General features: G+C 47.0%; 1 protein-coding gene and 1 long non-coding RNA gene across 10 annotated transcripts in view; one reads left to right on the plus strand and one right to left on the minus strand.

Moving 5' to 3' along the window:
* The window catches only part of TPCN1 (two pore segment channel 1), a 53,111-nt gene extending 32,052 nt beyond the window's left edge, over positions 1–21,059 (minus strand). For 2 of the 9 annotated variants that reach the window (XM_037390333.1, XM_037389918.1), the window contains exons 1-2: positions 20,828–20,938; positions 16,000–16,964 (exon numbers count right to left, since the gene is read on the minus strand). In XM_037390333.1, coding sequence (XP_037246230.1) covers positions 16,000–16,095 — 96 coding nt within the window. In that variant the 5' untranslated portion in view covers positions 16,096–16,964; positions 20,828–20,938. Of the gene's footprint in view, positions 1–10,680; positions 10,738–15,999; positions 16,965–17,120; positions 17,140–17,199; positions 17,249–20,827 lie in introns of those variants that run through there. The other 7 variants (XM_037390252.1, XM_037389834.1, XM_037390174.1 and 4 more) reach the window with 6 other exon arrangements.
* On the plus strand, positions 17,577–20,833 carry LOC119149938. The gene is made up of 3 exons (XR_005104896.1): positions 17,577–17,931; positions 18,023–18,130; positions 18,272–20,833. It is a non-coding gene; the product is annotated as an uncharacterized LOC119149938 (long non-coding RNA).
* Positions 21,060–21,251: the final 192 nt, after the last annotated feature.

Genomic DNA, 21,251 nt, shown 5'->3' on the forward strand with positions numbered 1-21,251 from the left:
GCTCACGCAGCCACAGGGGAATCTCAAGGGCAGAGCCGAGAGGGGAGGAAGAGACAAAAACATTCACAGGAACGAGGGATAAATACCCTTCCCAGCCAGGCTATTATACATCAAAGTGAAGCCAATTCGGACTTTCATTGTTTGATCTTTGATGTCTGCATTGGTTTTAATAAATAGTAATAATTTTTAAAAATCCAACACACTAGTAACCTCCCACAAATTCAAAGAGTTATAAACAAACTCTACAGGGTAGCTCTCACATTTGCCTCGGAGCTCCCCCAGTCTGGCTCTCATTAGCCTGTTTGCCAGATGTTCTGCTTTCTAGATAGCACACACTTTTTATGGCGTTCCACTGAAACAGACTGAGATGCCTCTAATTAGCTCCTCAACTGACTCCAAAGCCATGTGCCTTTTACTGGACTTACCAGGACTTTCTCCTAAAGGTTGAGGAAGGTCTCAGTGGAGTTGCTAGTTGCCATCCTGTCCAGATAATGTTATTTTAGCAAGCATACCTGTGATGACAGAACTCTGCAAACTGTGTGGAAGGCAGGGCAAGTGACATAATTCAGGGAAAATATTCTTACGGTTAAATCTGTCATTCATACTGTTTACATATCATGTGTGTAGTCAACGTAAGACAGCAATACATAAGTTACTCATGTTGCATGTGCAAGTAGTATTTCTCTTGACAGGCAAAAAAGAAATGCCAAGGACACATGACTTTGGAGACAGGACGCATCTTCATTCACATTGCTGTAGAAGGTTCCTGCAAGTAGATTCACCAAACAGAGTGGGAAGAGAGAAAAGTAAGCAAAGTATAACCTCCTGCAGTCAGGTAAGGTCAAGCTGCCCTGGGCACGTGCTCCAGGCAGCTCCAGTAACATCTCAGACAACTGGAGACGTGATAGCTGATAGAACACTCTGCAGTGCACCAGCCACCAGGCCACAGAGGAGGAGGACAGGGAAAGAGAACACCAAATCATCAGTTAACCGTCAGATTCCTTCTTAAATAAATATAACCTGGCACCAGCTTTGTCCTTTCTCTCCTCCTTGCAACCTTGTTTCTAAGAACTGCTGTCTTGCATTTACCTCTGCCCTTGCGGCCATTATTTCTTCTTTGGAAAGAGGCATGACTACTTGGAAAGGGAGCACACTTGCCAGCCATGTTTTTTCACAGGAGCAGTGTCTTTTGCTATTGGAGCTGGACACACTTCCAGGAGTGCAGGCTGTCCAAGGCAAATGTAACTTCCCAGAGTTGAGCAAACGTTTTACAAGTTTGCTACAAGAGTCCACACAGACGTGCAACCTGACCTTACCAGCACAAGGGTCCCATGGGCAGGCTCCATCCCCTTTGCAAGCAGGGAAAAGGGCACGAAGCAGAGCAGTCTGCGATTCAGTCGGCTGCAGCCCCTCACCAGTGACTGCTGCACCATTTAACTGGAGCCATCTCTTTCCAGGCTTTGCATTCTTCACTGGCATACCACCTCCGTTTCTTATACCATCCACCTTGACTGTAATTGTACCTAATTACCCAAACTCAGCTAGTCACACAGCTCAAGCTTTCAGTTTGAAAGAAACACATCCAGACATCCAGCAACACTGAACATGAGCCCATGGCAGAAGGTAGATCCCAGCAGATTCAAAGATGCTCATGGTGCTCCTGGACCTCCTGACCTCATACACAAGACCTGTCCCAGTACAGGATCCCCATGCTGGCTAAAGCTGCCACCTCTCTCAGCAACTCTGCTTGGAAGCTGCAGGGAGGACGAACAAGGCTGCAGAAGGAAGTCAGTATTTATTTGTCAGACAACCAGAAGCACTCCTCTTCTCCTGAAAAGCCATCATCAGCTGAACTGCACAGAGTACCCACTACAGAAGATGCAAATCCATGAAAAAAACATGGAAATGAAGTAGATGCCTACCCTTCCCCAACCCAAGCTGTACAGGCACCTTCGGTCCCAAAGGCAAGATTTTAGTCAAGTATGTTGAGTTGTACCAGCACTGATGACGGCATTTTTCCCTTCCAAGTGCTTACAGGCCAAGTAGCTTCACCTCCAGAGGATTTATCTTTCCTCCCCACTCCAGTGTGGTTGATAAGAAACTGCTCCTTTCCAAGTGCTGAGGCAGGAACATGCGTACATGTGTCTCTTCAAGGCCAGACTCACCTACCCAGGAGAAAAAAAGCTGGAAGCCGCCTGGAAAGCACAGCTGGTTTGGCACTTGGCCACACATCTTGGAGGTGAGAGGGACAGACAGTACAATTGCTGCCTTCAGCGCCGTGCCAACAGGCGCATCGCAGGACTGATCTTTGCAGCCCAAAATATCCTGGTGCCCATCCTGTTTTCAAGGGATGTTATGGGAAGGAATTTAACAGCCACGGGGAAGCCTAAACAATTTACTAGCAGTTTGTTGCCTAGGAAAAACAGGGCATCTCCAACTGAGTGCAGTGCCAAGCCCTTCTGTTGCAAGAGAAATAATATACTTCCGAATATTTCAAGTCAGCGTAACCGAGTCATGCTCTTCCTTAGAGACGACGGCACAGCAGAAACATATGCAGAGGCCTCAGGGCTCTTTGTCTTGCTATATTCTCACAGCACTTGCTTGCTGTGAAGCTCAACAAATAAAGTCACTTCAGCTTCCTATTTAACACAGAAAAGTTTTTGAAAAAATACGGATGTTGCCACTTTGTGTTAGTGGTACAAGGTGACTGAAGTCTACCGTCCTTGCCTTTACTCGAGAATCCAATGAGTTCCTATGGCATCAACATAAGCTCACTTCATAATATCATCCGCCACACTACAGGGAGCTGAATCCACGTGAAGGATGAGCAGATGTCCCCCAGCATAGTAAGCCACTTTTTATATACTACTGCCTCTTATCAATCGTGCTGCCTATCTTCTTATCCTGAAGACAGCTTAAGTCTTGCATTGTTTAATCAGAAAACCATGTATCCTTGCTAACATCTGCACTGCACACGTGTAAAAACCCTGATACACAAACTAAACACAATGACAGAAGGGCTAAAGCATGGTAGGAAATGGTTTTGTCTCAGCAAGAAGCCGTGGCTCCAGCTAGCTCTTGCTCTGACTGGGTCAGAGCCAGTATTTAGTTAACCATTTGCTCTGCGGCTCACTAGCCTTTCAAAATGAGGGATGAACTATGATGATTCACTCAGACATTTACTTCCTGCACCACCCTGCTGCAGACAAAAAGAGACATTTGTAAGGAAGAAGAAAAAAAAAAGAAGTAAAAGACTTCTAAGAAAATAAGGATGAGGATAATTTTATCTACACCAGCCCAGATCATTTGGTTGGAGATCCTCATCTGTGCAGCTCACTGCCTCGTCTCTTCAAGGCACCTGCTCCTTCCTTTGATCTCAACCTTGAGTCACTCTGGGACTTTTTTTTTTTTTTTTTCCTCTTGCAATGTTATGTGGGAAGTTTTGACCAGAAAATGTTTGATTGCTGGACAATTTTCACTTCTATATACAAAGCAGCAAGAGGCAGAGGGCCAGATCCCTCCCTTTTGGGATATTCGGTATCCACAACTGGGTTAGTAACAGGCTTCAGCAGCTGAAGACAAACTGAGGGATGCTTTGTCACCCTCAGAGAGGCCACCTCACCCTGACTCCTAAAAGCCTCACTAGTTCACCAGACCACACCGCTCAAAAGCCGCGGCAGCAGTCAACAGTGAAACAGAGGAGGATCACTCCTCGACTCCCCGAGCTGCATCCTGTAAGAATAACATTACCTAACCCACCGGCTCTTGCTCCTCAGCTGCAGCACCTTCCAGCAGCTCATGCAAACCACCACACGCCTAAGACCCCTTCCACAAAGCTGCTTTCTGATGGGTGTGTGACTAAATCCTCCTGCATGAGAAAGTCCATGAAATACCATACGAAGAGCTGGAACCAGGCACCCGCCGCAATCCGAGACTGTGTAACACAGGAATACCTGCTTCTTAACATAGCTGTAAAGTCAAAACCAAAGTGTTTTCAGTATAAAACGAAAGGCTGCATTAAGAAAATATAATTAAGAATCTTGCTTGTGTGTTAAGCCAAATTGCTGTCAGTTTCATACGCTTCATTTCCAATCTTAACAAATTACCTCTGTACCACAAAAGGTAAACTCAAAGCCACAACAGAGGGATCACCTATAACCTTACATTACCCATCCTTTCAGCAACTAATAAGCTCTATAATCTTGTTAGTCTGATCATATCACAGCAACAAAGGCTTTACAGACACAGAGATAAAATTATTCTGTAACTGGAATTAAATATCCAAGCCATTGAGAAGCTCTATGAAACAACTAATTTTGAATGAAAAAAAAATTCAAAATGATGAAGTTTTTGCTGAATGCAACAAAAAAAACCCCAAAAACCACCAAAAAACCCCCACCCACAACCACAAAGAAAGAGGTGACCAGCTCTGCCTAAAGCTATGGAGAGACCAGGCATGAAATACACACACATTTCTAATTCATAATTTTTGAAGAAGTAACAGAAAAGGAAAGAGACAATATCAGAATCCCTCAGATATATCTTTAACACATCCTGTTACATGAAGGAATTTCCTCTTTTTGTTCCAAAAAGGGAAACCAATGCCTCATGGTTTTAACATGTTAAAGATCTGCTTTAACATCGGTAACAACACAATGTCCGCATTTTAAAAGCGTGTTCCTCATTTGAATTCTCCAAATCAGAGCCTTTGGATTTTCCTGATGCAGTTTGGAAAGATGTTTGATTAAGCTGCAATCTGGCCTTTTTAACGAAAGCAGTGTGCTGCCAGGTCCTACTGCCAGTTCCAGCCACCAGCCAGCAGCTCTCCAGAGAAGTCACAAAGGTAGCAATGGGAAAGAGAGGAAGCACATTCCTTATGTGAGAAAACGGTATTTAGTTTGGGCAACAAATCTCCCATGTGGCCACCCCGCGCTGGAGCAGGACTAGAACGGAGTATGCAATAATAAGGTGTGTGTCATACGGACCTTTCTGCCCTAAAGAGAGAGGGACAGCAAAAAAATGAGATAAATTCAGTTAAATAATTTCACAGCAAAACTCTAATGTCTTACCACGACAGACTGAGACCAATGAAAGTTATTTATTGTGGTACAGTAGGAAGAAGTAGGTAATTGCATTCTGTAGTGTCAGAACAAGACTCCACCACACCGGTTCTTTTGAAATACAACACTGCCACAACTCCTCTGCCTCATCATTGTGTCTCAGCCAGGAAAGAGAAGCCGCCAACTTCAGATGAAGATGCATGTAAAGGAATGGGGGAAACCCCAGCCTCTAGTGCTGCGTAACTGCCCTCCATTAAGAGGAAATAAAAAAAAGAAAAAGAAAAAAAAAAAACCACACCGACTTCTGCACATTTGGTTGAAACTGCTGCTGGCAGAACTGAAGAGGTGACATGTAACAGCTGGAAAGGAAGGAAGGAGTTAAATCAGTAGTTTGACATCTGCAAGCCAGCTGCCAGAGGGCTTTCCCTCAACTGGTCCTTACTTCAAGTCCTACAGTCATACAGAACCATATCTTCAGAAAACAGACAATTTTGACTTCCAGCACTGCAGAACCCTCTCCAACTCTTTAAAAGTGGTTCCAAACATTAACCACAAATACATGCCTTATTTCTTGTCTGAATTTCCCCAGCTTCAACCAACACGATTCCACTGTTCCCCAGTTGAAGCTACCTTCAAGCCCTTGGATCTCAGATGAGCTGGAGCAAAGGCACTAGAAACACACCAAGCATGAACACATCGCTTAGTCTACAGCCAGCATGGATTGCGGTATCACCTCCCTACCTACCCTCATCATTATTTTTATTGGAAAGACCAAGGAATACATTCGCCGTCTCACCAGCCAAGTGTCCCACATGCTCACTTTCAGCTCAGTTGCTCATGACATCAGACTCAGCTCAGCCTCTCTGCCTGCCAAGGCAGCCCCGTCCACCCTTACAGATACATGGCCCTACAGCTGGTCACAGCAATACGCACACGGCTTGCCTGCATCCATCTTACCAAGTAGTTCTAATCACTAAGCTCCCTTCATCACTCTTACTATGCCCTCAACCTATGGCATCTCCTAAAAAAAAAATACTTTTTTTTTCTCCAGATCAGAAAGAAATGTTACAGTTGGCACAGGGACAAAATCCAATAACCCATATGACAGTCTTTGCTAATAACATAGCTATTAATTAACCAGTCCCAATAACCAGTTGGATTTTGAGACCCATCCATCAACCAGTTTGCAGAGCCATTAGCTACACAGTGCTGATTTATACTATTCACTTCCTCAATCAAAATGCCATACAGGTGCTAAAACAAATGCCTTCTCAAAACATTGTCAGTCTATCTTGTAACCTTACAAAAACTTAAGGTTCATATGCCACTCACCCTTTCATAAATGCACACTGATTGACATGAAAACCTGTCCTTTCAATACAGATTTTAGAAGAGCTGTTGCTGGTTTCCCATTATTTTGCCTGGAAACCTTGTTTGGTTGGCTGGCCTGCAATCTCCAGCCTGGTGCAAAATACCTTTTGGGTCTGGGAGAAAGTTGCTATCACTGCAACAATCAGACTGCCTCAGCTTCAGCCTAAAGGAAGAATGACAAGTTATCTGCTGATTTTTAAATGCCTACCTTTAGAATCAGCTGTTTAATCTCTACTTTAGTTACTGTGGGAATGGAAGAATACATCACACAATGACCAGGTCATCTGGCTTTTCAATAAATACAGAATACATACAGCATTTCTTGAGCTTCCCCGCAGCATTATTGACCAGTGTTGAACCTCGACTTCCTAACAGGCCAGCATCACTTAACACGTCTTTTTATTTCTCAGGTCCTTTAGAACACCTTTAACTCTGCTGACCACATTTCTCTTTGTGATTTTCCTCCGCTCCCAGTTTCTATTTCTTTGTTTGCTACATAGAGGTGCAGCTGCTTTCATGTTAGCCGGCACAGACATGCCTGCACTGTGACTTTTTGCTGCCTCTCCAACAGCTTTAAAGCTTCCATTAGCATCTTTGTTTTCTATACATGTGTGTTCCCTCAAAGTATATGAATAATTTTCAATGTTTTGGATCCTTCCCCCTGCAACCACTAGAGACAAGGTCCTGCCACCAGCCTTGTATTTGAAAGGAAGGGGCTTTGCCTTGATCACTTCCCCCCCTGCCCCAATGCCAAAATTCTCCTTAGTAAGTTGCTTGTGAGCATTTACTTAACACAGTCAGGACCAAAATGTCACTTGTTTGCATGTGCCAGCAGTTCAGAAAAAGCAGAACATTTAATACTGCTTGCAGGTAGCAAGGCAGAGCTACAGAGCAAACCGGTCTCAGCAAGCATTCCTCTCTGTTCAAACACATTTCCAGTGCTTCTGGTCTGCTCAAGCACCCTGGAGAAACAACGTTCCCCTCTGTACGACAAAAAACAAGCAAATGGGCAACAAACAGCAGCATCTTCCTCTTTCTGCAGTGACTCACCGCTACCTAACTAAATAACCAGACGGACACTGCTGCTTTGTGTTGTAGGAACACTGCATTTACAAGATGGATTACACTACAGCTCTTGTGCCTCTCACCAGGCACAGATCGCCTCCAGCCAGGGTGACCATGCCACAGAAATAAGGGGACAGACCGTGGAAGTATTGTACTAGTCAAAACTTCTGCCCTTACAGTCTTCCTTTGGAGCCCCATGCCTACAGCCAGTGGCCGCAGAAGCGCTAGCTGTAGAGGATGGCATCCCTGCCTTCCTCCTCCCACGTCTGATTATCCTGTAAATGACATAGCCAACTCACCAGTACAATTTGACCCTGGGGAGTTTTCAGTGCTCCCACTTGCAGGATTGATCACTTAGTCTTAATTCTACAGGCACTTCTTCATTTAGTTAACGAAGAGCAGGAACATATTTGTGCATTCTAGTGAAATCTTTCAGCAGGCTACCATTACTTTTGTACAATAAACTTTCCCAAATCTGTTGAGAATAGTGAAAGTATTCTCAGAAAAACAGTTGCAGTTTGAATAAAATACAGATGATCAGACGTTCCCAGATGACAATATATACACCCACCCATGGGCTAGGCAGTCATATAGAACATGTAAGAGTAGCTCAGGTGTCCAGCCCAAGAGAATCAGAGGGTTTCACGCGGCTGTGCAGAGAGATACATCCTAAATTTTATTCCCACACATAAGCAGGAAAAGAAAAGCCTTTGCTCCAAACAGACTCTACCAGATCGTGATTATAAAACCAGCATTGGATACAAGCTTCAAACCCCCACACTATGATTCAAATCACAGCAGTCTCCTCTCGTCATCCTCAGGATCTCTCACCAACCATGCAGTACTGTGGTGGATCAACACAAACACTACTTTTCTGCCTGTCTCCCAGATGAAAAGATCAGCAGTACAGGTGCCTGAGCTTCCTGCTCAACTGCTCACTAGAAGCAGATGGATGAAGTCCTAAAGCTGCTCCTACACCTCTTCATAAAGAAAGAAGTCACGTAAAATCAGCATCCTCTCAACATGCAAAAAGGGATTATGTTAAAGACATGGGGAGAGCCCTGCAAGGTCCGGATCAAAAGCCAGAGACACTGGAGGCAAGAGAAAGACCTATCAAATTCATTGCACTTTTCCCAGCTTAAGGATCAGAAATGGAGCGTTCTGGCTCATAAATTCGACTTCCAGCAAATTCAAGCTTAAATCCCCTGAAGGCAATAAGGAAAAGGCAATCAACAACAACTCTAACCACTTCACAGATGCTCCTGTTTAGTTTATACAGCACTTCTTACAGCATTCAAATGGGTAAAATGGGATTTCAACGCAGGGGGGCTGACGGCAGCAGGCAGGATTCCTCGGTGAAGATACCAAGGGCAAAGGAAGTTCTGAGAAGCATCATATTGGTTATGATGAGTGAACTCAGCGTGCTCAGCCTTTGCTCATTTTAATCTGCCAGTAAGCAAGCTTGGCTAAACTGAACATCCTGCATCTACAGTGCCTTAAAAATCCACAGGAATCACCAAAAATGAGGGGGAAAACGAACAAACTGATGCGTTCCCTGGGAAGCCATGAAAAAACTAATCACTATTTGTTTCCAACTGTTGTTCCGCTTCCTGAGCCAAATGTTCCCAAGTCAGCTGCGGTGGCTGAGGAGTGACCGGTTAGAGCTGGAAAGTTGTCGATTTAGAATTGCAGCTTGAACACTTTCAAACTCTTTAACATCTTTTATAGTTCCAGGACACCTGTTCAAAAAGCGGAGCCCTCCGATGCCATAGCATGTGCCCTTACCCCCACATTTTCCAACTAAAGCCACCAGGTTGGGGAGAAAACACTTAGCCTAGCCTGTTCTTCTGCTCCCACATCACAATGATGTGAGCCACGTGCTACAGAAGAGACACACCAAGGGAATGGGTTCTCTCCCTCAAAGCATCACGGTCATTACTCCTGGCTTCACAGAAGGAAGTGAGAAGAAGCTTCCAGACTCCTTGCCCCACTCTTCAGCATCCTCCCTAATTTACAGTGATTATGCAAGAAAGATGATATCCATCACTTGTGTTCCAGGAGAGGACAAAGGAGAAAGAAACATTTGACTCCAGGATAATGGAACACTAACCCAAGTCTTCTTTACCTTGTATACGCTTTTACTTGCTCAGATTTGAACAGCATGGGGCATTCAAGATGAAATCACTGGGATTTTTTTTTTTTTACTGCGCCAAAGAGTCAACAGTGCAGAGATTCTGTTTGACAAAGCATCCTACTGTGAAACACACCAATGTGTGCATTTGTGCAACCGATCTCCTGCAGGGCTAAGAAAACAAGGCAGGCTCAAAAAATAAATACACAAGATAACTGCAGCCCGCAATACCTCCTGGTACTTTAGTATGCTTGTGGTTTTCTTCTATAGGTACCACATTTACAGTGTCACATTGACAATGTCTCAATAGAAATGCTTTTGTGAGTTCTGGACAACACAGCGCTGTTCTCTTGAATCAAAGGTATCGCTCTACCCTGTCAGTACGGCACGTACTTAGGCACAGCCAAGGCAGTTTGGTCCCGCCTCTAAAACCTGAATTCTCAAAATAAATGAGATTCCAGAGGATGATGCATTTTGGAAGTTAAAAAGCAGAAACATATTTTCTACTTTTTCTAAACATCATATCAAAAGTTATCCCCCATCTCCTAAAAAGCAGCATTTACCTCCTTCCTCTGAGTTTACAGAGCTCATCACCCAGGGAAACGAATTGTACTGAAGGAGAAAACAATAATCTCCTTATATTTTGGGTGTTCATTTCCCTTTCCAAGATTTTCACCCCTCACTCATCTCAGAGGCAGTTTTGCTTCGCTTTGCTTGCTTAAAACATTCATTATAAGTCATCTAGGCCAGGAAAGGATTAGAGAGCACTGGCAGAAGTTGCAAAATGCAAGGCTGTTAGGTTGGAGAAAATGAGACTTTCAGAGGCATAAACAACAATCCAACACCAAACTACCACTTGTGCTTCAGAAAAAACCCTCTCTATATAAATTTTAAGCAGGTACATACTAAAAAAAAACCGCAAATCATGCACAGCAATGCAAAACAGCACCTCCTTATAACAAAGTAATGAAGCCTACCTGTCCACCTCCACAAAAGGTGTAATCTGCGCTTTACAGATGAGACATGTTAACCACAGTGATGTTACTGACTTACCCCAGGTACGAGGAGGAGTGCCTTCTACAGCAGAACTAGATTGCTTCCGAAAATGAGATCCCAGTCCTGTGCTCTGGCCATGCTTCACTCTAAACGTGGCAGTGGAAGCACTGCTACTGGAACTAATTAAAGGCAAATTGGTAGAACTAGGAGCCATGATGTGAGAAAATATCCTGCGTAGCATCCCAGAAAGCCACCAGATAATCCAAAAGGCTGTTTAAGAGGCTGGCTGTCAGAGATCTCGGGATCTGCCAGGTCCATCTCAAGCATTTGTTTGTTCCCTTGTCCCCTGTTTCTTCACACCAATTAGCTACAGCATTTCATAACGGGTTGCCCAAGTCCAAATAACCATCTTGAAATCCTTACTTACACACAAGGATCAAAAACTACAGATCCTGAAGGATTTATTAAATCTACTAGATGGCTGTCATTTAAAACACTTATTTTCCTTCAAAGGTAGCAGAGCCAGAATGCTTTCACAGCAATTAAGGTGGTTCCTCACAAAGCACAGCTACCAAGAGTTTGTGTGGTTGCAGCACTCCCCCAAAGGTCAGGTATTTATTCTCTGCTCCCTCAGCCCATCAGAAAACGTACACTTGTTTTACACCTGGAAATCTCTTTCATCCACGGATGGAACTAAGGGAAGTGGCAGTAGGAAGAAGGCAACAGAGATGTTAAAAAAGCAGAGACTCATTGACCAGATGAGCTGAAGCTGAGGACTATGTGAGCAGACTTATTTTCTCTCACTGCTGATACAAACATGTTCTGAACCAGATCTAACACGGAAAGAGAACGATAACTGTTACGAATGCATCAAAATCCAGGCAGTTCCTATGCCTCTAAAGAACAACATTAACTGCCCCCAGTCCTGGGCAACGCCAAAAACATACGCCTACCTGTGGATTAGTAAATTATTTTTTTTTTTTAGAAAAAGATGAGTTGTTATACATAACATCTATTAAAGCTGTAATTAGACTCTGTGTTTAGGACCAGCACGTGAGTTTGCATCCGCCTATGACAAAAGAACAGCTTTTGCTGAAAGCCTCTTCATACATCTCAGCAAGGAGCGGGGCCGAGGTGCAGAAGGAGGCAAGAGGCCCTCCCCCAGCAGTTCCAGCAAGCCCAGCACAACCACTCCCTGTGTTACAGGCACAACCCACAGTCCCAGAAGCCAAGTCACCCCCCAGCACATTCCTCACCAACACACTGGGGCAGCCCTTCCAACTTGGGCGCAGCAACTCACCAACAGTGAGATGTCATTTTCTTTACCGTGCTTTGGGCCAGCTGCTCCTTCACAGCAGTGCACAGGCACGGGGGCACGCGCGGCCAACAATCTCGCATCTAGCATAAAAGGCCACGGCTGGCTCTGGTTTTTCCTGACAATTTTACTCTTCAGGCAGCAGAAAATGAGATTGCAAAGGCCTCAGCTGAAAACCTCAACATTCAAAGTTTTAACTTCCCATTTCCAACAATCCTTCTAGAAAACATCGCACTTCACTGTTGCAGTTGCTCCCCCACTCCCCACACATAAACAATAATTCATTTTTACCTCAATAGCAGACGCTGTTGCTTTCTTGTAAAAACCCAGAGTTTAAAGATGACTTATTCCACTTGCCATAATCCATTATGTGGGAGAAAACAGACATTACAATATCATATTGTTCCCTGTACAACACTTTGAGCTGTACTTTCTGCTCTGAACACAACTGAAACTCCACTTGAAGCTACAGCAATTTCCATGCAGGAGCAACGGAGACTCTTGTATCTGATCTAATACAGGATAAATCAATATGCATGCATGTATTGCTTATAGTTCCCATCAGCTCAAGGAGAGACACTGTCCTAGAGTTTCAAGGCTATCCACACTACCTTTGTATACAGGAAAATATACCTCTCGCTTCGAGATATTTTGAGAACCTTGTTCAAATGCTGCTTCCCAGGTGTTGGGCCAAAGGAAGGGAAATCGCTCACACCCCTGTTACCCTCACGTTTCAGTAGGTGATTTTGGGAAAGGTCATGCAAGGATTGCATCCCTGTTTCTTCCCTTCTACATGAAATTCAGTTAGTCATTCACCTCAGACAGGTGCTGGGAAGCTTAATTAGAGCGTGTACAGCACTCGGAGATTCTCAGATAAGATGTACTAGGGAAGGGCAGCATCATATTACATTAGCGTGGATTCAAGTGACGAAAGCACTTCTGTCTCCTTCAGCTGTTGGAGCTTGAAAGAAAAATTACCCAGTACCACAGGTCCTACATGTTGTAGACAGAAAACCATCGTACCACAGGGGACCACATTTTTCTGGATGTGGCCTGAATTCCATCACTTTGCAGGATTCTGACCTTTCACCTGTGGCTGTATATGGAAGGTCCCCAAAAGACATGTATCCCAGCAAAGCCAAGGAAGGCAGAATTTTAATTCCTCCCCCGTGCAAGGTATTTTTCTCCCATTAGTGCTTAAAAGCTTTACGATTAGGGTGATTAATTTTTGCAGCCGGTACATTTTCTTTAAGAATGTAATTTTCCACACAGTTTTCTCATTTAGCTTTCTTTTATTCTAACCCCAAGACATTCACTTACCCAGAAGAGGACTCTTCTGCAACGTTCAGAAAGGAATACCCTTTTGCACTTTAGTCCTTTCTTTTTATATCTGCAACACACTTGCTTTCAGAAAACCCTGTTACCACTTATTTCAACACAGTAACTTGTATTTCCAGACAATTAACACCAAGAGTCCAAAACTACAAATACATTTATCTAAGGACCTGGCTGTAACAAAGCTACGTCATGGATCAAGTATTTTAAAAAAACCCATGAGTTCTGAGCTACTGAAATCCCACTGATAACACAGCAGTTAGTGAGACTGTTCTGACAGGCTAGAATATGGATGAAAATTTAGAGAGGTTCATTGACACAGCAACACAGGACAAGAGTGCAACTTAATTATTATCAACCTCAGACACATGATTTAACATAAGGGCTGTTACACCCACTTTGTCTTTCCCTCGGTGTCACCTGGGAAGAGAATGATGGGTCCTTCACTGCAAACAGTCCCAGCTGGCGTCTGGGGACACACTTAAATAGAAGCTTTGTGTTCTTTGTGTCACCTGCCACCAAATTCCTAGGTGTCGATGGACAGGCACAGTAACAAGTGAGCTGTTCCTCCAAATTCTGGCTGAATATTCTGTTATGAGAGTTTAGGCATAAGGAAGACAAAACCAGAAAGCAACAGCATCCTGATTTTCCCTGTCTCCATGCCCTCATCATCACCCTGGCAGGCTTTCCCTATCCTGAAAAGGACTTTTCATACTCTTTTTGCCGGAAAGAGACAAGCCTCTGAAGAAAAACGTGAAACTATACAGTTTGTTAACGTCATTTCAGTCCTCAGCTGAGAAGTGGAGGCCAAGCGGAGAGGAAACATTTGAATTCCTCACAGCCTCCACGAGACACAACTTTCCTGCATTTCACAGTCGGTTTTCTTTGCAAGCAAGGAGGAAAGCTGGACTACATGTTCTGTTTTTTAAGCAAGCTTACTTTTGCAAACGATGGCATTAGTCTGCTCACTAATTTAAGCTTCCCGCTTCTCAGAGATAAATGTGCCTTTCAAGTTGTTTATGCCAGCCTTCCTCTTCTAATCTTTCATCCCGCCCCTGCAGTACCCACTGACTTCAGAAGGCTCCGTATCATTCAGTATCACTTGCACCGAATAAGCTTTATATTTTTTCAGCAAATTCAGCTTTAACAGTGATTAAAAGACATAGCAAAATAAGGGTTCTTCAATACCAAGAGACACTTCATTCAAAGAATTCCAGGAAATGAATTCTCAAAAACCACACAGCAATCTTCTAAGAAGCACGAAATTGGTCCCTAAACAATCTCCCTGTATTTCAAGAGAAGCAGATTGTGGAATAGTTTTATTTATTAATACAATCATTCTCATGCTTGTGCTTTTAACACAGCCATGTTAGCTCTACCCAAATTATAAACCTCACACAACTTCTTTAAAGGGATGGGAGGCGAGTGGAAGAAAAAGATGAGAGAAGAGTGATTAAAGTTAGTCACAAGAAAGCCTATAAATACACCAGTGGACAGATGAAGCATTCTCTCCTCTATTTAACTTAGAGAGCTAAACTTTAAGAGAAACAGATGCAATAGAGCAATGATGCAGCACAGCTCAGAGGAAGTCAACTGGGCAATTTGGTCAGGGATGCATATGCCAGAGGTGGGAGAGGAGGAGGAAGAGGCAGGAAGAATCTTGATTATCAGAAATTAGCTACTGGCCCAGGAAGTCACAGAAGGAGAAAATTAAGGGAATCCATTTGATCGCAAGAGAGAAATCAAATCACAGACTCACAGAGGCAGTATGGAATAGAGGTATAACATAGAAAAAAGGGATGCCAGGCCAGGAAACAATTTATTTGTTACAAATGTTAAGCTTGTGACAGAAGGGCTTGAACATGATCACAAGACCTGTGCATACACCTGCAATGTCAATTGAAGTCCAACGGGATTCTGTTGAACAAACTGCTCTAATACATTCAGTGTGGTATAACATGGAAACTCACCGAACATGCTCAAACACATCTGCTGCTCCAACCTCACCTACTGCAGGGCAATGGCTTTAATGAAGATATACCGGAAAGCAATGCTTCTAAGAGATGGTGACTTTTCCCCCTCCCAATGCTCAGAGGCTAGCTCTGTCCCACTAAATACCCTAGGCTAACATGAGTGTGAATACATTGTCTAAAATTACTTCAGGTTCCTTGATAAGAATACAATAAAGATGTTAAAGGCATTTATCAACACGTATCGCTTTCCCTATTGCAAAAATCAGAATGTAACCTAGAAATAGGCAAAACAACAGTTGCAAAGGACAGATACTTTATGGCACTAGGAAAATACTACGTGAGGTAGTTGCAGCCGCTGCACCTGACAGTTCAGACCAGTGCTACAGCACAGCAGGTCAGTGCCAAGAAAAGGAGACGCTCTGGCCCAACGTACAGGAAAGGATAGTTGAGCTTAAGGACAACAAATCACAGGTTATTACATGGAAACCACAAAAAATGTGTGTTAGAAAGAGCATCGGTAGGACCCGTCCTCTCAGCGTCCTCCACCCCCTGAGCATAGCACGGGTGCTGTGAGTAAACAAGCAACACAATAAGCAACTTCCTGATCTGATTTTCTCAGGCAGCCACTGGGACACTGAATGAGAGCTCTGAGAGTTCCAGGTCCTGGCAAGCACAAGAAAGAACAGCCACTGCAAAGAGAAAAACAAGCAAGGCTATCACAGTGGGCAGGAAACAATGACAAAGTGATCTTACTTTCGTTAGGCAGCTCCTCCCGATCCAGGTCATCAAGAGGGGCTGAGGCGCTGCTTCCACCTTCGTCCAGGGTGAGGATGAGGGGAACGTCATCATCCATGCTCACAGCCATCCTGTCCCTTCAGAGGCTCCTACTCCACAAACTTTAAATAACGCTTTTTTCAGTTCCGCTCGTAAAACAGTTATGTCAAAAACTGTCCCCAGAAAGTCTTCCATCAGGGATGTCTTCTGGACATAAGAATATAAAGGTATGTGTACCCATCTCTAGAGACCACAGTTCAAAAAAGGATCTAGTTACTTGCTTTCAAAAAGCAGCACAGGACGCTAGAGTCAATGGCAATATTTATGCAAAAGTTAAATTCAGAAAGTCAGGTCTGGGCCGCCTATTCCAGTCAGTGCACAGCTCGTAAGCAAAAGAAAGTGCTTCTGGACAAACTCCTGACCGCTCAGCACAAGAAGCAGGCAGGCGTGATGCATCTGGAGCGGGCATGGTGCTAAGTGTCACCGTCACACATGGCTCTTTCCCCAGCCATGCCAAAATGCCTTGACTTCAGGTGGGGAGGGGAAAGAGGGACAAAAAGAGGCCACTTTGAGTCTGCACACATGAAGCTCCCGGTGGCTTTTTTAATGGGTGATGCCACTGTCACAAGGTCACGGATTTCTGTAAAAGGTGAGGAAAAGCCAGGCAGGCCCTGGACAACGTCACAGGGACGCTCCACAGCCGTGCTGCCACGCGGCTGTCGCTCCCCCGTCTCTCTCCGTGCAGGCCGTGGCGACGGCAGGCAGGAGTCACGGTGGAGGCCGCACCTCCCACCGCAACGGGCCGGCCGCGCCGCTGCCGAGCTCGGGCCCCGGGCCGGGCCCCCCGCACCCGCAGGCAAGCACCGAGGGCCGGGAGCCTTCGAAGCGGACTCCGACGGCTGGGCGGGCAGACAGCGCTGCCGGGACCGGGCTCCTCCCGCGGCCTCGGAGAGAGGGACCGCCGAGCCGCGCTGTCACCGCGCTGCGGAGGCCCTGATCCCCCTCCGTGGCTCCCCGCGGCCCCCCGCCGCCCCCGGCCCGCGCAAACGTCCCGCCCGCCGCCCCCTTCCCGGCTCATACGGAGCGCTGGGGCAGCTCACCAGCAGCCCGCAGCCAGGCCGCCCCCGCCAGCCCATCAGGTCTGAGGACCCCCGGCCCCCCCCCGTCGCCGCCGCGCACCCGCACAGGCCGGCCCAGCCGAACCGGCGCCCGCGGCCGATGCGACACCCTCTCCTCAGCGACCGGCGCGCGCGGCCCCGCCCCGCCGCCTCTCATTGGACGCGGCGGCGCAGGCCGCTCACGGCACAGGCCGGCCTCCCTCAGTCCAGCCAATCCACGACGCCGCACCCTCCCCCGCCCCGCCACCACCGGCCCTCCGGCCCCCCTCTCGAGCAGGATCCGGATTATTCCCGCCTCCTCCTCCCTACCGCTCCTGCTCTCATCATTGGGCAGCGGCGCTGCCCCTCCGACCGGACAGAGATGCTGATTGGCTCGCGGTGGCGATGGGCTAATAACATCACGCCTCAGCCACGGGAAGGGGCGGGCTCTGGGGAGAGGAGCCAGGACTGCCATTGGCTGTGTTGAGGCCACGCCCTGGGGGTCGGAGGTGAGCGGAGCGGTCACCTAGCAACGGCGGGACGCGGGCGGAAGGCGGGAGCCCGCCCAGGCCCACCCTGAGAGGAGCCCCGGGCCGGGCCGCCCGCTGCCCCCTGCCTCGCCCCGAGGAGGTGCTCCCGGTCCCAGGCCCCGGTGCGGGGCGTAGGTGGCTGCAGGGAAGAGGGGGGGCGCTGAGGAGGGGCGGCCCGGCCCCAAGAGGCAGCAGGTACAGCAGGAGCCACCAAGGGCCGAGGGCCCTCCATCAGCTGAAGGCAACGCTCCCAAGACCCCAGAATTACGTCCATCTCTGATGAGGTGAGCATTCTCAAGCGGGAAGTGAGGGGCCCGGTGTGTGATGAATAAATTTGTGTGTTGGTCCAAGCTGAGCATCTCTCTCTCTTGGCAGCCCACTGAGCAGAGCCCAACCCTGCCTGATAAATCCACCAGGCTCTGGCTGGTGGCTCTGATTGATTCTGCCACCAGCAGGACTCCTGGCAGGGTTATGAATGGGCAGGTAAGGCCTCTGGAGCATCTCTCTCTCTACCAGAGCAGAGGTGTCCAGTCTTAAATTACCAACACCTTTGCAAAGGAGCCTTTCTTCTGCCACCAGATGCCTCGCCATGCCTCCCCTTCTCCAGTGGTATTTCTTTCCTAGTGTAATCCTCCTGGGCTGGATTTACAAAGAGGACAATGTGATGAGAGATCTCAAAAAGAGCTTGCAAGAACTGGCCAAAGACTTAAAGATCTGCAGACCAAGCGGGCCTCAGTGAAAGAGCAGAAGCGGGAGCTGCGGGCCTACCTGAACGAGTGTGTTGAGCTACCGCAGGTCACTCGGTACCTAAGGATGCATAACAATACGCTTGTATTGGAGCATGAGAATCAGCACTAGCTCGCAGAACAAAGTACTGCAGGAGACGACCCTAAACCTGCCATAGTGCCGTCAGGTCAGGCTGCTGCTGCTACAGGTTCCTGTCAGCTGGCTGGCGGGACACATGCTGGTTTTTGGAGTGTACCATCCATCACAATGCTCCACTGATTTCAGTGGGAAGCAGCCCTGTGGCAACGCAATTCCAACAACAAGCAAGCAGCTTACTCGAAGAACCACCTTTTCTCCCCATCCACTGACTTAACTCTAAACCACCCCTGCAAAGCACTGTGCCAGTCTGGAGGCACTGCATGCCAGGCAGAACACAGACACAGTGAGGCTCCCGCAGATTGGGTGAGGCACATGTTGATAAAGAAGGGAGCTGGTTTGGGCTAAGCAGAGCAAACGTAATTACTGCCCACACATCAAACCATCTTTCTAGTTTGTAGCAACCTAGGGCTGGATGCAGCAATTTTGGAGGTAACAGTTCACAGATTGGCTAGTACTTTGCTGAGAGACACAAGCCAAAGAGTCAGAGTTGAGTCAAAGGTGGGGTGTGATTTATCACAGTGCTCAGCAGATGGAAAAATGAGAAATGAGCAGCAGGCAGGAACCCAGCTGTGCTTCAGGCCTCGTTATCAACAATCTCACCTGAGCTGAGCATCAGTGACACTGAACAGGGTGAATCTGGAGCTAAGAAACAACTGAACATTTCCCCCCACCTCATTTTATTCAGACTTGGCGTTTGCTCCACACAAGCACCAGCCTCCTGCAGGCAGGGCAGCCCACAGCACTAACAGAGCATCTTTTGCTTTTGTGTGGGCTGCACAGGTCTGGTAAAACAAAGAGGCCAGGGCAGTAGTAAGCATCAACTAAGTGAAACCCCAGTACAAAATCCAGGTAACCATTTATACGCACTTATATTTTAACTGACATAGTCCTTGTGGTGTAAATAGTGAGGAAGAGCCAGTTCTGACCTCCTGATGGCCTGGGAGCCCTCCATGACAACCTGGGCCAGGAAAGCATGTGGCTGATGTGCTGGGCTTTAGCTTCCCCTGTTGATTCCTTGGAGCCTGAACACTGCAGTGGGGGTAAACAGGCTACCCCTGGCCATACCAGCCACTGTCAACTTGTTTTTCAGAGAAAAATATCTTCATTTTAAGAGGCTTCATCTTTCAAGTACTCCAGCGTGTGTCCTGCTTTCGGATTCAGCAGTTTTCTGCTGCCTAGATTTGGGGCAGTTACCCTAGTTGCTGATGACTTGCCTCACTGGATCTGATATCCACCCTGCTGCTAGGGAACGGGGCTTTCGCTTCTGTGTCAATCCTTAACCCTCTGTCTCCATCTAGTGTCCAAATTACACTTCGGTTCTCTGCCAGCCCTCCTGAGACCTGCGGGCTTTTAACAGCTTGGCATGTCACTGTACCAACATCCAGGTGAAGTTGAACAGGCTCAGATTCACGTCAGCATCTGCAGCACCTCCTCTGAGAAGGCCCTGATTGCTTCCACATCCCTACAGTTTTTCACCCAAGCGGAGAAGAGCTGCTGGACTGCCGCAATGCAAAGTGTAGGGATGAGACCTGAAAGCTACTCTAAGCATCCTCACCTTCCAGGTTTTGATGACGTCGTTATTCTTCCTTCCTATCTGCCAGGGTGGCCTGGAGTACTGCGCCCCAGAAATGCTGGCTCCTCCAACCTTCCTCCTCTATGTGGCTCTCTAGTGCAGTGGGCAAGGAATAAATCACTGCCCAATGCCACCAAGGACTATCCATCCTCAGCCTTCTGCAGGTGGACACGGCCTGATTCTTCCCACCACAGCCACCAGCTCACAGCATTCGCTGGGTCACAGCACTACTGATAGAACCTGCTTTTCAGCAAAGCTCTTGGCTCAGGCTCAGCCCATCCAAACCACACAGTGTGGCATTTTCTTCAGCATGGTGGCAAAGCAGGCTCTGACCTGCATGTGCCTTACTCAGAGGCCCCGTCAGAGGATGGAGGCTGTCTTGCAAGGTAGGGAAGCTGGGGAGGGGGGCAGCTTCAAAGGGTCATGAAGGTCTTTGGACCTGGCACCTCTTAAAAGTCCCGTTCAGGCACATTTCCTTTTTTGGTCCCTTTGGGAAGGATCAGTTCAGCAGCCCCGAACTCAGTTCAGCAGCTCAGTTCTACTGGATTTGAGATATGTAAAAGGATACCTCTGTAGGGATGTGCAGGGAGAACCTGCTGAAGGCCCTCAAGCTTGCAGTAACTGGCATCTGCTGTCTTGCCAGGCTGAGCGAGAGGCACTTCATGCTGTCTGCACAAAGGGAAACAAGCTTGGCCCCCAAAGGAGAAACACACTGTGCTTACCTACTGTTCCTGGACTGAGGAGGTGCTGAATGCAACAGGAGAACGAGGGGATGTGAGGGAGACGGCCACGACCTGTGCTGCCACCCGCATCCAGAAAAGCTGCTTGTTCCAGACATTCCTCACGTCGAACACAAAGAAAAAGGGAGGCAAGAAGGCCAAGAAATAAGCACAAAATCCATCCTGTCCTCCATTTTTTCCTCCCAGCAAGGCTGCTTGCTCCCCTGGGGCTCAGCTCTCCAGATTACAAGCCTTAACTGAGATAGCACTTGCACTAAGGCCCGAGCCTGCCAGGGCTGGCTGTCAGGGAAGAAGACACTAGAGCAGTGGCACGGCAACATGCCTCACCGTTTTAGGTTGAGCTCTGTTCTTTCAAAGCAAGAATAACCTTTCTTGCAACAGGACTGGACTCAGAAGTGCAGGCTCC

The sequence above is a fragment of the Falco rusticolus genome, chromosome 1 (assembly GCF_015220075.1).
Source record: "Falco rusticolus isolate bFalRus1 chromosome 1, bFalRus1.pri, whole genome shotgun sequence".
Classification (NCBI taxonomy): Eukaryota; Metazoa; Chordata; class Aves; order Falconiformes; family Falconidae; genus Falco; species Falco rusticolus.